General features: G+C 36.1%; 1 protein-coding gene across 1 annotated transcript; it reads right to left on the reverse strand.

The window, feature by feature from the left end:
- Window positions 1-2,509: 2,509 nt before the first annotated feature.
- Window positions 2,510-4,393, reverse strand: LOC109052952 (claudin-11). The gene is made up of 3 exons (XM_042773688.1): window positions 3,972-4,393; window positions 3,453-3,617; window positions 2,510-3,284 (listed from the first exon to the last, which is right to left on the reverse strand). Exons 1-3 carry the CDS (start codon window positions 4,195-4,197, stop codon window positions 3,028-3,030), a joined length of 648 nt encoding a protein of 215 aa, XP_042629622.1. The 5' UTR covers window positions 4,198-4,393; the 3' UTR covers window positions 2,510-3,027.
- Between the last annotated feature and the right edge of the window lie 12,081 nt (window positions 4,394-16,474).

The raw sequence follows: 16,474 nt of genomic DNA on the forward strand, positions 1-16,474 counted from the left end.
GAGGGGCGCCGCTGGCTATGCAGAGGAATGAGATGAACAGATCAAGATTTACTGTTCCATTATCATTGCTGCAGTGGTGGTCGATGTAGTACAATATGGTTTGGAGATCTCAAAGCATGTTGTAATGTTCAATTCATACAGACCCGTCCGTCTGTATGGAGCAGACATCGACACAACCTGAAGCATACTCCTTTTGTGGGAGGTTCTTCATAAGTGTTATTCCTATGAGGCACTCATAGGACGTCATTTGTGTCATCTGTCATCAGCCTGAATCAGATTTAAATGTGATGTCCTTATATTGTACGTCATCTGTTTAGGGGGGGCTCCCCTTTTTTCTGATGCAAAATATCCTGGTGCTAATCCTGGATGTGAGGAAGACGTTAAATGATTTGATAATGTGTGGTAGATGGTTATATTTTCCTTATATGCTTATAAGCATGTATATATTATGCACTTTTATGATTATGCAAACATATTAGTGGCTTTAAAACCAATATATCATAATACTTGTGTTAAAGATCCTTATCAAAAATCCTTATGCAAAAGGTGATATTGTCTCACTGCTCAAAGTATCATTCATTTCCTGTAAGAAGCCTTTAGGTGTTTTCAGAACATTCTGGAAACTGCATATTTTTCTGGTCAGATCCAGGTTAGTCTCATACTGTGAGTATTTTTTTCCCTGTAGTATTAAGTACCAATACACAATTTTGACATTTTTAAGCTCAGTACTATCAGTTTACCAAGGAAAACACAGTCGAGCTAAAATTAGTAAGTCACGGTTTCTGTATTTCCACATTAGAATATGATTATTCTCTTGTAAGAAACTGACCCCTGCAGCACTTTGACTATTGAAGTTGTCTCATGTTTGTACAAATGCAGATATATCCTTTCTCAAATTATGCAAAGAACATTAAGGGGTCATGAAACCCACCATAAATCAGTTCTCATAAATTTTGAAAATTGCTTAGAAGTGTGTGTAAAAGAGACATCTGACATACTTTAGTTATCAAAAATATCACATCCTGTTGATTCTGTCTCGATATTGATTTCAAATCCAGTGTCATGAATTGTCGGGTTCCCATTAACAAATGGTTCCACACTTGGGAACAGTCTTTTGTAATTGTAGCTTATATGCTAACAGTTAGCACATTAGCACTAGCCTGCTGTATTGTACAACAGGTGATTTTATTAAATATATTTTAAATATATGAAATATATAAAATGTTTTTGTTTCACCTTTAATTATTTGCATGATCTTAAATGATTAAAGATGATAGATTTAATAAGCTAGCAAACTAACAGGCTAGTGGTATGCTAATCTAGTATGCTGAGCAGTTAAAGAACGAGGAATATTTCAAACTCTACAGCTTTGTGAAACTATAATTTTTTTTAAGGTAATTAGAGTCATATTTGCATAATTAAAATGATAATTAAGACATGTATGCCAAGTTTGTAGGTTTTCTAATCAAGCACTGAATAGAGCTTACATTAAAAGGCCTTTTCATGCCAAGGGACTAATTTGTTCATAACACCAGAATACTAAAATGGACCAAAAATTCCTAAAGGATCAACTTTACCTTTCAAAAAAATTACCATTTATTTTATCTCCAACATACAGTATTTGTTAACATCTCAAAAATGTGTGCTAGTGTTTCATGACCCTTTAAAAAGAAAGTGCTAAACAATTTCCCTCTAAGCTATGAACATAAACAGGAATGAAGGCTGTATTAACAAAAACTTTTCATCTTCCTGATTCCTAATAGTTCAGGTCAATCTCTGCTTTGTCTGTCTCTCCTTCTGCTGGTATGCTGTTATTTGCAGCCATATTTGGAAAAGATACTGTAAAAAATACTGTAGATTCCAATACAATTTTTCATTGAATTTACTTCACTCCAAACTACCTCTAACCATGTATAGATAAAGATCTTCGAAAAAGCAATATTTGACATCTAAACATAACCTTACACAGGATAAATCATACTGTAGTGGTTAAAATTGCTGTTTTCTTTTTCACACGATGTACAGAAACATTCAAATGTTGCTTATGTCCTCAGTATTCAGCCATTTTTTACTCTATGTCCACTGAAACTGTAACAGAAAGCATTCAGTGCAAGGATCCCAACTAGAGAACAAAGACGGAGACTCGTCGCACCTGGAGCATAAATCTGCCTTAATGGCCGAATGCGACCGTTAACCTTTAATCAGCGCTGTCTGCCAGTCATTGAGTTGCCCATTGGTGGTAATGGGACAAATTTCTCATTGGAGTAAGAGAAATCGATACCGTACATGTCTCAGATGCCTAAGTTGTATGTGTCTCTCGAGTGCTTTTAGTGAGAATAAATGAGAGGTTTAATGATGATGCACTACACCTGCCTGGGCATCTGACAGCAGACACCACGTTCTTAACAGTATACAGTCCTGCTGAAAGCAGTTCAGTTTGCCAGCACAGAGGGTTTTATATATATAAAAAATGACATATTGCCTATAATATAAGAAAAAAACAATTACACATGGACAACATTGTTTATTACAACAAACATAAAAAAACTGCATACAAAGTGTTACAATAAATAATGTTGCTAAGTAAATACTGTTTTGTTTGGGTGGCTATTTTGAAATGGTCTGAAATTAAACAAAATGAAAATACAACTGCACAAACAGACTGAAATAAACTGAAAGATTTAGAATAAAAACAACAATGGCAATACTGTTAATATTCATATAAAATTGCAAAAATTTTCTCACTACAAAAACAGGACTTAAAATGGCACATTGTACTGAGCAGAATCAGTAGAAGACCTTTTAAACACTGAATCCTTCATTGGAGGTCCTTCACCAGCGACTGTCCTTTATGTAACATCTGGGTGACAAACTCCGCTGCCGTCTCAAAAGGTCAGAGTTCAGCTGTAAGATAACTATTCAAAGAGTCACCACTGTAGATAGAGACATTGTTGAAACAAGTGGAAATAGAGAGATAGAGAGAGTAAAAACAGAGTAGAAACCAGATCTGAGCAGTAATCCCGAAGCTCACACGTGAGCACTTTTGGCGTGGTTAGTGGAGGCGGGGCCGGAATGAGCGGGGCCCTGTTTGGAGTAGTAGAAGCGATTGTTGTCAGTGTATGTAGCAGGGGTTTCCACCGAACAGCAGGTGATCATACAGCCTCCCAGCAAACAAAGTGCAGTGCCCACCCACCCTGAATACAGGGAGAAGCCAAAGGACATCAAGCCCCTCTCGTGATGAGCCCCGATGGGAAACCACACGGTGGAGACGATGCCGCAAAAAGCTGAGAAGGAAAATACATGCTTAACATTAAATTATAGCCTTTTTTGTTATGTTGCATCATACTCTTAATGTAGGTGAGAGATATACTCATCTTCAATTGACAGAATACTAAAAGGAATAAGGGTTTTAGAGCCTAATATGAGTTTTAAAGATATAAATATAGGCTTACCAGTCAGCAGCATTATGGTTCCTCCGAGCACTGATCGTTTGTTCTTAGCGCTTTCTGGTTCACTTCCGAGGTTAATACAGGACATAGACATGAGCACGAGCGCGACAGCAGGCAATCCGAGAATCGATGCTGTGACCATTAGCGCTCGAGACGTCTGGATGTACGCTTCAACAAAGAACAGAATCATTTTACTCTCGTTTTTATTATATAGTAATAATACAATTCAGTTAAACAGTTTCAACTATTTAGATAAGTGATAGTATATGTATATACACACGCGTAAATAGTGGTGAAAAAGTTGTTTTGCATATATAAAACAATGCTTATGTACTGTACTTTGTAAAAATGCTATATAGTTTTATATAAAATACTATATGAATTGTTTAAAAAAGAATAAACTCTTTTATGTCATTTTATCCTTATGCTCGTGTATTAAATAATGAAAATGCATTGTTTTAGTAATGGTTTTCATCTTCATTAAAAAAAAAAAAAATTATTAATGTATTATTTCACACGTACCTGGTAGCTCGAGAATCTGCGTGAGTGTGATGCAGTGATACAGCGCAGTTGAGATCACACAGTCTGCCCACAAACCTTTGACCTCCAGTTCATCCATCTTCTTACAGGTGTTCATGTTGTATTTACAAGTGACTACCCATTCATTAGTGGCAGTGGCGATGATAAGGCCGATCCAACCAAGAAAACTCATCACAAAACCCGTGAACTGTAAGCAAGTATTTGCCATGGTGTACAATGTGCGCAAAAATGTGTCCAATAAGTTGAAAAAGTTCTCTTTAAAGTAGTTGATAATCAGATAATACAGGCTACTTGGTGGAATTTATAGCTGGTAATATCCAGATATGTTAATCCATTGCGTAAAAATCATGATGAGTTTGTAGATCCTGATGGTGCGCAGTATTCCAAGAAAATACAACATGAGAGTACCGTTAGCGACGCTTTTATAGTGGAACTACAGAGACAAAAGAACTGTCAGCCAATCACATGAGTAGAGACACTTCCCAACGTTAACTATTATCTCTTGTTTTTCACTCTCCTCAATTCTACTTGTATGTTCATAGTCTGTAATGTAATACTAAAGGACGAGTAGTCTATAGAATTTGTAAAACTGACGAATAGCTCTCTTTACAAATTACTAGAGTTATATTTGCTCAAGTGGCTTTGTTAACAGTGCACCTCTGACTTTCATGGCATTGCTGGATTTGTGATATATGTATGCTGCCCTCTGGCGGCTGATTTCTCAGATGTGTGCGGAACATTTATTTATTTGAGAACAAATCAAAAATGTTTTAGCAGACCTTCTCTATCCAGAGTGACAATGATAAAGTGCAAAAATCGCATTAACTAATACTTGAGAATATCCAATCCGATGTTATATGTCTAAATTGTTTATGATTTAAAAAAGGGAAAGAAAATGCATTATACACTCTCAGAAAAAAAGGTACAAAAGTTGTCACTGGGGCGGTACCTTTTCAAAAGGCTCACCTTTGTACCTGAAGAGTACATATTGGCACCTTAAAAGTACATATTAGTACATAAAGTGTACATATTAGTACCTAAAAGGTACAAAAATTTACCTTTTGAAAAGGTACCGCCCCAGTGACAGCATTTGTACTTTTTTTTCTGAGAGTGTAGCCTATTTAAAATCATAATACATAAATTTTATCCAATATTAAATGCATCTCATAAACTTTATGCTCTTTTCCTTCTGTTTTTACTGTTTTTCTGGTATACTTTACAATAGGCTATGTTTTTAAAATATACAGAAGCGACTTTGAAAGGTTGATGATTATCAAATTTATATATCTATGTATCGAATGTGTATCTAAAATGTAGGCTATATTGAATTATTTAAATTTAAAAGATCAAAAATTTTTTCAGTTTGAACTTGGTAATTAATGTTAGTGACTTAAAGGAATAGTTCACCCAAAAAGATTTGGAGAAATTTGTCATTGCATCACTAAGGATCACTGATGGATCCTCTGCAGTGAATGGATGCCATCAGAATGAGAGTTCGAACAGCTGATAAAAACATCACAAGTAATCCACAGGACTCCAGTCCATGAATTTTTGTCTTGTAAAGAGAAAAGCTGCATGTTTGTAAAAAACAAATGAACATCAAATTTTTAACATCATATCATTGTCTCTGGTTATGTCTCTGAAAAATATCAGTGGAAAAAAATGTCTTGTCTAAGTTGTCTGAAACAGGAGAGAACTATGCACATATCAAGACCATACAACCAAAACTACGGTGTCTGAGAGACCTCAACGCGCTGCAGTTTAAGAAAGCATATGCAAATAGAGAAAGTAACAGCAAATTAAGAAATCAGTTTGATAACACACGCGCTGCAAATACAATGCGATCAAATACAGAAATGCGCTGCAAACACTTGCAACACAATCAAATACAGAAACGCGCTGCCAATAAGCACAGACCATATCGGAAATGTATGAAGGAAACGCAACAGGTGAACTTGGCTGGGACATGCTTTAGTGTCTACTCTGAAAGGTGAGATTTTTATTTATTTTAACATCTTGATTATATGATTCCTTAGCTTTTTGTCCGATATTATTAGCCTAAATAAGCTGACGAAATACACAATTACTGTAACTGTGAAACGTTATGTAAACTGGCCAACCTACAAAAAATTAACCATGGTTTTACTATTAAATAAAAAATAAAAAATAAACATGGTTACTATAGTTGAACCATGGTAATCACAAATTATATTAAACATAGTTTAACCATGGTATTTGTGTGGTTACACAAATGGTAGGCTATTATCAAAAATTTTGGATTTTGAAGTGAGAGGACAACATATGGGATTGAATTTTTCACTGGAGAAAGCGTTATTATGGATTATGGACTGGTATTTTGTTGTGGATTATTGTGATGTTTTTATCAGCTGTTTGGAGGCACCCATTCACTGAAGATGATCCACTGGTGAGCAAACAATATTATGCTGAATTTCACCAAACCTGTTTACATGAAGAAACAAAATCTACATCTTGTATGGCCAGAGAGAGTACGTTTTCAGCTAATTTTCATTTTTATTCCTTTAAGATATTAATGTGGTCCTTATTTTTCATATTATGAAGCATAAAGTGAAGTGAAGTGAAGTGACGTGACATACAGCCAAGTATGGTGACCCATACTCGGAATTGGTGCTCTGCATTTAACTCATCCAAAGTGCACACACACAGCAGTGAACACACACACCGTGAACACACACCCGGAGCAGTAGGCAGCCATTTATACTGTTGATGAGCAGTTGTGGGTTCACGGGGGTTCGGTGCCTTGCTCAAGGGCACCTCAGTCATGGTATTGCCGGCCCGAGACTCGAACCCACAACCTTAGGGTTAGGAGGCAAACTCTCTAACCACTAGGCCACGACTTCCCCAGGACCTGACAGTTGTTGTAATGTGGTCACTGAAGGTGAGCTCTGAATCATGTATGCATTGTAAAACTTGGACATCCTTGCGAGAGGGAATCAGAGCTCAGTCTTGAGTTAATTATCCAGGCGGCTGATAATCAGAGAGACATGCAGCGATCATGTTTGAGATTTAGGGGGTTGGGGGGGTTCTAAGGACTGATCCTTGAAGTACCGTATACTTGAATGCTGGGTTTTTTATATGTTTGAGGGCAAGTTATCCATCTTGGTAGGACCTGTTTTCCAAGACTACCAAAAAAAAAAAAAAAAAAACCTTTGGATATAACTGGCAGCTTGAATGTTTAAAGCTGCAGATAAATCCAAAAGAATAGAGGTATGATGCATGTTATGTATGACCTTGGTGTTTTGGTTGCAGCAAAGAGAGTAATTTTCCCTTTGTAGAACCACCCTATTTAATTAGTTTTTCTGAAGCCTAAGGGCTTTTGTTAAAGAAAAAGAGACACAATGCAAGTCTTTGAAGTGTCTGTTTGATCTGTATCTGCTTCTAAATATAATTCCACACTTGGGTTGCTGGACAAAATGCTTCTTGAATCTTTCATATGTGACATTTGGTGATGTGCAGCACATTCTCCTGGGGCTTCTTCTTTATAAAGAATGTGACACGACTTGCTAATCCATTACAAAGTCCACATAACAATAATCCAACATCAAATAATATATTTTACCATCAGGTACTCTCTGCATAAAGTGAGAAATTAGTATGTGTCCTTCGTTCATCCACTAGGGGGAATCGTATGACTTCAAACACCAAGGATGCCTATAATACCTGGAAACAACTATCCTTTAATTCTGTTCATCTTATTAAAATTTTCAAGCTTTCCATTAATGTATGGTTTAGGATCGGACAATATTTGACCGAGATACAACTATTTGAATATCTGGAATCTGAAGGTGCAAACAAATCAAAATATTGAGAAAATCGCCTTTAAAGTTATCCAAATGAAGTCCTTAGCAATGCATATTACTAAACAAAAATTACGTTTTGATATATTTATGGTAGGAAATACAAGCTCAAATACAAGCTCAAAAATGAAATTTTTGAATTTGCAAAGGAGGCTTTGGATGAGATGCTTAAGAAATTCTATGCACAAGAATGTTTTAAGTACAAAAACCTGACAAATGTCTTGAAATAAAACATATGAACAATATCTTGAGCCGGAGTATAAGTGGAATAATATATATAGAAAATAGACATCCTTGAATGACAACCAGACCTTGCTTGATCTCTATTTATGTTAATTTTCTTCCAAATATTCTGAGCGTGTTCTAATCTAATCTTTAGTTTATACTTAATTCCTTGCAGTTCAACCTCATTGTTGTGGAGACGTTCCATAACCCGAAGAACAATAGCAGTTTTACATTCATTTCAAGAGTCCTCCCACTCTTTGTCTAATCCGGAATGAGTTAAGTGGATAACATCTGGTATTTCCTGCATTCATGGCTGTTCACTGAATATGCAGGTCTTCTTTTGTTTACCTTATTAGACCCCTGCTTGTGAATGTAATAAGCTGTCAGAAACACCCTTGTTCCTCTATATCTGTCATTCAGGTGATCCTCTAGGGGCTGTATAGAAATCACCGCACTAAGATCTCAGGCAATTCATCATTTGCTTCAGGAATATGGCAGCATTGGAATATGAACCTTAATGAAATGGGACCTGACAGTACAAGATGATCAAAATGTATTGCATAACTGAGTTGTGCTGTGTAAGCACCTTGCTGGGTGGACCCTGAACATCTTTATATCACCTGAGGAGGAGACATGTGATCGGATCATTGAGGCTTTTATCGCTATCACTGAATTACATCCCTCATATCAATCCTTATATATGGGCAGCACTGTTGTGAGCAGATGAGAGACATCAGTAACAGCTTGTGAATATTCCTCGGGCAGATACAGACACCAGTCTTCAATGGCACTGCATTGATTGATTTTGGGACCATCAAAACTGCTGTTATTGACTTGACACTGATGTGGTTTTTACCGCTGATCCAGTGTTCAGTGATAGAGTTCACCATCTTCATCAGGAGAATCTAAGCGTGATTTTGAGTGCACTAGAAATGTCAGCTGTGAAGTGTCAATATCAAAAGCAGCATAACCAGTCATTGAGGAGATTTATTAAACAATCAGCATCGCACATCACGTTGATGTATTTTACACTACTGGCAATTCATCATATATCATGGGTAGAGCACATTAGTTTAGGCTCTATTCAAATGAAATGACATTTAGACACTAGGAGTCCTCCTATAAATAAATGTGTAATTTCATGCACTGTCTCTCATTATATTCAAATATATTCCTTCGTGATGGGACACTAGCATATCCTGTCTGACCTCTTCCATTTTAGCTGAAGGTCATCTGACTCTTTAACACAAAATGTGTGTTTGCCACATATATTTCAAAGGATAAGCAATAGTGGTGGACATAAATGTATTTGTTTATTTTATTTTATTTCTGTAGGCTACTTACCTGTATTTACCATATTTTAATTTTGGGAAACTTTTAATTCACTACATTCCAAAGCATATTGAAATAATAATAATCATTTCTATAATTAAGTAAAATACTGCTACTGCTGCTGCTACTAATAATAATAGTTTGTCTTTATTTCAAAGTTGAGAGCTGTGAAAAGATATGAATAAATGGCTGTGATCTGTAAACATAGAGTGTATCGCTAGCTAGGTAAGCAAGTTATGTTAAGTAGTTTGTGTATTGCCACTAGCTAGCTACAGTAACTAATAAACTCCTTCAGCTGGGTTTTTGAGGTAGGATTTGTACAGTTGGTTGTAGACAAAGGGGTTAAGATGTTAGATATTGTAACTAATAATAAACAAATTAAAAATAATGTCTGCACACTGAAATTACAGCTCCAAACATTTATTTACCAGACAGCGCAAGTCAGGTCGACCAGTCAGGTCTTCATCAGGCACAATAACAACACGTCCATTTGCATATTTCTCCACTAACAACCTTTCAGTCTGGTCTTAAACAAAACATTATGTTCAGATTTGATCTTTTACCATCTACATGTCATCTTACTTGGAAACTTGCTCAGGATTAGTAAAGAATTAATTTGGACGATTGATTTTTCCAGAGTCACATTTACAGCTCACAGTGGGCAGAGGGCAGGACTGGAGGTAGCAGCTCCCAACCACATCATGATCAATGTGCAAGACTAGTGGCTCCCACAAACCCGCAGAGAGGCATCTGTGCCCTAATGAACACTAACTACAATTCATTGCTAATGGGGGGCACAGTGGGCGTTTAGAGACAGAACCCCAGGATGCACCTCCTCTGTTGAGTCTGTGTGCACTCATTTGTGTGTTCATCATTCTCTCAAAGCCTCAGATTTACCGCTGCCATCCTCCACTGAATATTATTAAGCGATTTGTTTCGCTCAGCACACGAGACAACAAACCGCTGCGGATATGCCATGGATAACTACACAATTATTCCCAGGCCCATATCCTCTTCTGCTTAACATCCACATGTCTGTTTATACATCTCTGCCAGCAGGGAATGGATAAGCAAATTGTCACATATTTTTATTTATGGGAAAATCTTTTATTTGCAATTCATTGTTCTCTCATCTTTTGCTGTGACATAGTAATCTGAGAAGATCCTACAAGGCATTTACAGTGCAGGTTGGGTTCTCTATTCATTCTAACAGGCACAAACAATTGCATCAGGTTCTTAGCGATAGCTTCCTAGTATCAGGTTTGTATCCGTAGTTGACAATACAGTAAGTCTGGTTGAAATATTTTACTGTCAACAGCTGAGACAGTAATCCTTACTTTGGTAACTCGTACGAAGCTGAGGGAAAAACCAAAGCCTCTGGCACAATATGAAAGCATGATGTGACTATATTTTTCTCATAGTCAAACCTAAAACCATTACCTGCTTGTCAACACATAAAGTTATTCTCGGATCAAAGAAAAAAAAAGTTACATCTCTCCTCAAGCATATCAAACCGCTTGGAAAATCTTTCATGCCGCTCTGACATCTGTGTTGCTCTTAAGGAGTTTCTCTTCTGGCTTCCTGTAACCGAAGGGTTGTTAAGAGATTTATTATTTTATAAATATTCTTGTTTTAATATGATCTATCAATATTTGATCATTATAAAGCAAGGCATTAGAAAAAAAAAGACTTGATATCAGTAAGTTCTGAGCTTCCTGTCGAAGGCGGATGGAAACACTGAGGTAAGAATAACTCTTGAATGTCATTTCCCCACATTAGAGATTAAACTCAAATTACACTGTCTGCCTTCTTCCGCTGCTGCTCTGTATTATTAATTAACTCATATTGCCTGAAAACTCCACAACATGTGTATATTTTTCTCTACTGATAACAATTGTTTCACTTGTAATGCAAGTGTACTGTATATTGTAATAAGTACAAAAAGGACACAATTCAGAATGCACATTGAAATGGAATATTTTATCTTCTACTGCCTGGAGTTCATTAAGAATGTATTGAGATAACTATACAACTGTCCACGGCAGAGCTAGAGGGACGAGGTAGCCCGCTGGAGCCAGTGGGATGATGGGCCACGGAGCTAAGGCGGAGCCGATGGGTTAGAGGGCCACGGTGGAGTCCGGTACTTGGAGGCTGGAGGCGGAGACAGGGGTTTCTCAAGCCTAGGCAGAGCTGGTGATTGTAAGGCCTGAGGCGTATCCACACAACAGGATGGAGCAAACTGAGGATGAGCCAAGGGACTGACAGGAACCAGCAGAGGTGAGGCAGAGGAACATGCAGATTAAATACACAGACTATATAATTAATAGGAACCGAAACAGGTGCTCACTTATCAGAAACCATAGCAACTAATAAGTAAAGGGAACACAGGCAAACAGGAACAGGGAAAACAAGACACAATGACAAAGGAACAGACCTATACAAAACATAATTGTGACGGTATTTATATTGCTCAACATTTTTGGGTCAGTAAGATTTTGTCATAAATGTTTTTAGGAGTAGGGTTGCTATGTGTATCGATTGCTTAAGTACATTGTAGGATGTGATTAACCTTGCTAGAAAAAGTTTCATTGAATTTCTCCTCTGGCACCGTAAAGTATTTCTATTTATCTCCTGAGATTCATTTTGTATGAAGTGAATCTTCTTTATAAAGACATTAATGAGCCAAACCCATTTAAAAGGTTACCAAACCTCTGGATTTACATTGTAAGTTTGACATTATAAATCAAGGCCTTGGTATTGTTAGTGAGCATTTGACCGTCCTTGGCAGTGCAATCCACTCTGCTAAGGAATTGCTATTCTAGATATCTTCATCCATCCCTCACCACTGTCAGAAGCTTAAATCTGCAACTCTAAGGTCCCACACAAATGCAGGAAGTCATTAAGCAGCTGATATCAATGGCCTAATCACCAAAGGATTGGGAGACTGTGGTGTGGGCAATGTCAAGCATAACAGATACGCTGTTTGGAAAAATAGCAGCTGCATGTTGAGAATCCTTACTGAAACAACCCTGCTGAGGTGTGCAAACAATGTTTACCCCAAAGATACAGTGACATCAAAGGGAAGATTGAAAATGTATTCACATACTTTAAGGTGCTTATCTTGGGAAGTGTGTGCATGCTCGTAACCTGTGCACTTGTTTGGTTAGCTTACTGCACGTGAATTCTGTTCCAAGAAATTTCCTCTTTCTTTCTTATAGTCTTTAATTACAAGAATACTTTACTTAAAATGTGACATTCTGTCATCATTCCTGTACTTCAAAAAAGGAAAAATAGTTTTTTTTGTTTTGTTTTTGTTTTTTGTTTTTTCATTTCCAATCTTTAAATTTATTTGGGGTAAATGTGTTTGGTCCGCTGGTCCATGTACTTTTGCGTCCATTCATGTTCTCTTTTTTAATATAGAAATTAAATACAGGAAAATGCAGTTTATTCTTTAAAGGTTCTGACACTGATGATTAATAGAGAGGCAGACACATTTTCATTATTCAAAATTCTTATTTCATTAAAAATCATAAAAATGATATACAGCTCATTTTTTATGTATATAAATGCTAAATTTAATTTCTAGCATTTTTGCGTCTCTATACACACACTAAAAGTGTCCTCTAGCGCTATACCGACGTGGCTACCAGTAACTGATCCCACTGTGCAAAGGTACGTCCAAAAGATATCTTTGCAATGTCTTTGTCACACATTGAAAAGCATCCCCTGAAAATCATGAAAACAAAAGAAACTTCCCTCATTGTATAGTGGATAATAATGAACAAATAACAAACAATTTAGTTAGGTGGGTCCATCCAGTTTGTTCACCTGTTGGAGCTGAACTGGGGGAAAAAAACTTCTAATTCAATTTTATATTTATTTGCAGCACTGTACCAGACAGCACACTATTCAGAACTGAGAATCAATGCAATTCCTCCTGTAAAGAGCTGCACTAAAATGAAGCAGAGCTGGCACAAACAAATATAATATATATATATATATATATATATATAGTTTTCAATTTACATTTTATATAACAGTCTGTACCAATAAAAAAAATTTAATCCATCCCAAGGGTTTTGTGTTAGGCCAGATCTCTCTGTGGAAGACCGACTGAAAGGTGGACCATGAAGAGAAAGAACTCATTGATGGGCTGCAGATACTGACACTGTCAGAATAAATTTTAAGCCCATCGTGGGTGTCTTACTCGTATGACCAAAAATGACAGAGCTGAAGCTCATGTGGGGGCTCGAGTCCCTGCCCCTTTAATCTCTGATGCCAAAGTGCCCTTTCGGTCCAATCTAGGTGCCCCAGGATCCAATTTCAACAGAGGGGGACCAAGGATGGGGGACGAAAGGGGCGTTTCAGGGCAACCCACATGTTGGAAACAAATATTAAAGCATAATAATTTTTTTTTTACTCATGAACAAACATATACCAGCTTTGCCATTACAGGAATACATAACATTTTAAAACAAATTAAAATAGAAAAGAAATATTTTAAATTGGAATTATATTTCTTATTTTTGATCAAATAAATGTACCCTTGGTGAGCATATAGGCCTTCTTTGAAAAACATTTAAAAATCTTATCAACCCCAAATTTGTGAACAGTAGTGTATTTTTGACAATAATAGTATATTTGACTTTCTTCAGTATAGCACATAAGAAGATTAAAGGATTTTGAAGAACATTGTGGTTGCTCTTCCCATGCAATTACTGTACAATGAATGGGGTGTTCTTTCATCCTTTATGAATCCTGAAAGCCCCAGTAACCATTTACAGTAATTGAAAATAAAGTCATGGTTTGGAACAATATGAGGGTGAAAACACGATGACAAAATGATTTATCTGTGAGCTGTTCCTTTAATACAAGGTGTTTGTGCAGAGTCCATCTTTCTAACACATTTCCGTTTGGTTGATCTTGCTGCTGAAAGGTCAGGATGACTTTACTCTGCAAGATAACAGAAGCCGGATCTTTTTTTTTTTTTTTTTTTTTTTTTTTTTTGCCAGGTTCATGATGTCTGATCCCATACCATCAGTTAAGCTTGGCTATGATGTTAGACTTGGCCATGACTGCTCTCACTGGAGAAGCGATTCACCATCCAGTTTCAAGTCAGTAAAGATAGTGATGATATTTAAGGATATAAGGGACAAATGGAACATCTTGGGACATTGAGATATGCAGAAACTTTTGAAAGAGTGAAAATTTGAAGGACTTGTTTAATGTGCTACTTGAACTTAGGCACTGGGGAGCAGAGTGGCGATAGAAAAACAGCCAAATGCCGTGTGCAGAGTTCTTGCTCTGGTCTCTGGGCATATAGAGGAGTGATAAGCTCTTAAAATGTTTATGTGTTAAAAAAGAACTCAACACAGATCAGAGCCCTATTTCCAGTCTAGTGCCATCATAAAAGTGGATGCTGCAAAATGCACAATTGATTCCTTTTTTAGAACAGAATCCATTATTAAAACTACTTTGGTAATTTGGTGAATCTTTTTATTTGGAACATTGTTGAGGTTCAGGTTCTATTCATTCTTTCAACTTGGCTATGTGACCGCATTATACTCATTTAATTCTTCAGAGTCCTGAAATACTTTACCAAAACTATTTTTACATATTTGTACTTTCATTAATGAAGCAGCATGGGTTCTTGGGACATCTTTTTTTTTTCCCCGATTGCATGAAATTATGAAACAGAAATAATGGGTGAGATTAATCAGGTTGCTCCTAATTTGATTTCAGAAAGCATTACTTGGGGCGGGGGAGAAAAAATTCAGATGGAGCGTTACGGAGGCAGATATACCAGCCTTGTGATGTATCCGGTGCTTAAACATCATTAATAAAAAATGTAATCAGCTGTAGCAGTCCAAGTTTATTACATTTGCTGACCTAAAAGGATGAGATGGCAATGCTTGATTCATATTTTGTAAAATAAATATTGTGAAGTAGTCTATTCAGTTTCACAAAATTTTAAACACATAATCATATCATTTCAAATGGGATAGTTTACATTTATATTCATGTATCTATTTAAATATGATCATATGTAATATAATTGTTCATATAATAATTATTATTATTATTAATTAAAAAGATAGGTATCCATTTGAAAATAATATATTAAATATATTTAAACACAGGCCCATCATTTTAAATTAGATTATAGTTTTATTAAATATTTTAACATTTTAATAATTTAATTCTTATTTTTATATTTTATTTTATTTTTCATTTTAGAAAAATGTGTACCTATATAGTTTTTAATACATTTTATTTAAATTGTATGTTTGTTGCTACCTTGTCAACTAGATGAAACAAAATAAGATTTTTAAATAATTTATTTTATTTCAGATCAAGTTTATTTTATTTAAAGTAATGAAAATGTTTTTATTGATTTAGTTTTAGTTTACTGTAATAACCCTGACATTTACTTATTTAAAAATGACAATAAATAATTGACATTTATTTATAAACATTTATAGAGCATAAGTAGTTATGTTGCATGTTTTAACATGTTATGTTTTTTTTTTGTTTTGTTTTTTCACAGCTCGCAGCCATGTATGGAAAGAATCAACACTTTCTCCTGGGATTCAGTATGTTCTTGGCATCAGTAAGAGAGCATACATAAGGTAAACATTTGAAAATATCTCCAAAGAACTGAAGCTTTCCGGTTCCACTATTATTCAGGACTGGAAGACTGATGCTTGTCATAAAATCTCTAGCTCTCCGGCTTTCTTTATATTGCCAGCAAGACTCCAGCCTCTCTGTGAAAGCTAGACGCTGAACGCACCTGAAAAGCATTAAAGCAGACAGCATCCGTTATTATGGACTCTTTCAGTCCTCTTATACCACTCATTAGCTTTTCAGTACTCTGTGAAAAAGGCTTATGTCAAGCTCTGTCAAAGCATATTATTGTTCTGCTTTTAGTTTATACTTGCATAAGGCTGCATAATGCAGCATGGAGCAGATTCTTTTTTTCCTCTGTGCAATTTATTAGAAGGAAGCACCTCACCTCTCTGTGATCTCACAAGAGCCAAGGACGTGAGATGGGGGTAGGAAAGGTCAGGTAAGCAGAGCAGCAGGCATGACTAG

This window comes from Cyprinus carpio, chromosome A2 (assembly GCF_018340385.1).
Source record: "Cyprinus carpio isolate SPL01 chromosome A2, ASM1834038v1, whole genome shotgun sequence".
In the NCBI taxonomy this organism is placed as follows: Eukaryota; Metazoa; Chordata; class Actinopteri; order Cypriniformes; family Cyprinidae; genus Cyprinus; species Cyprinus carpio.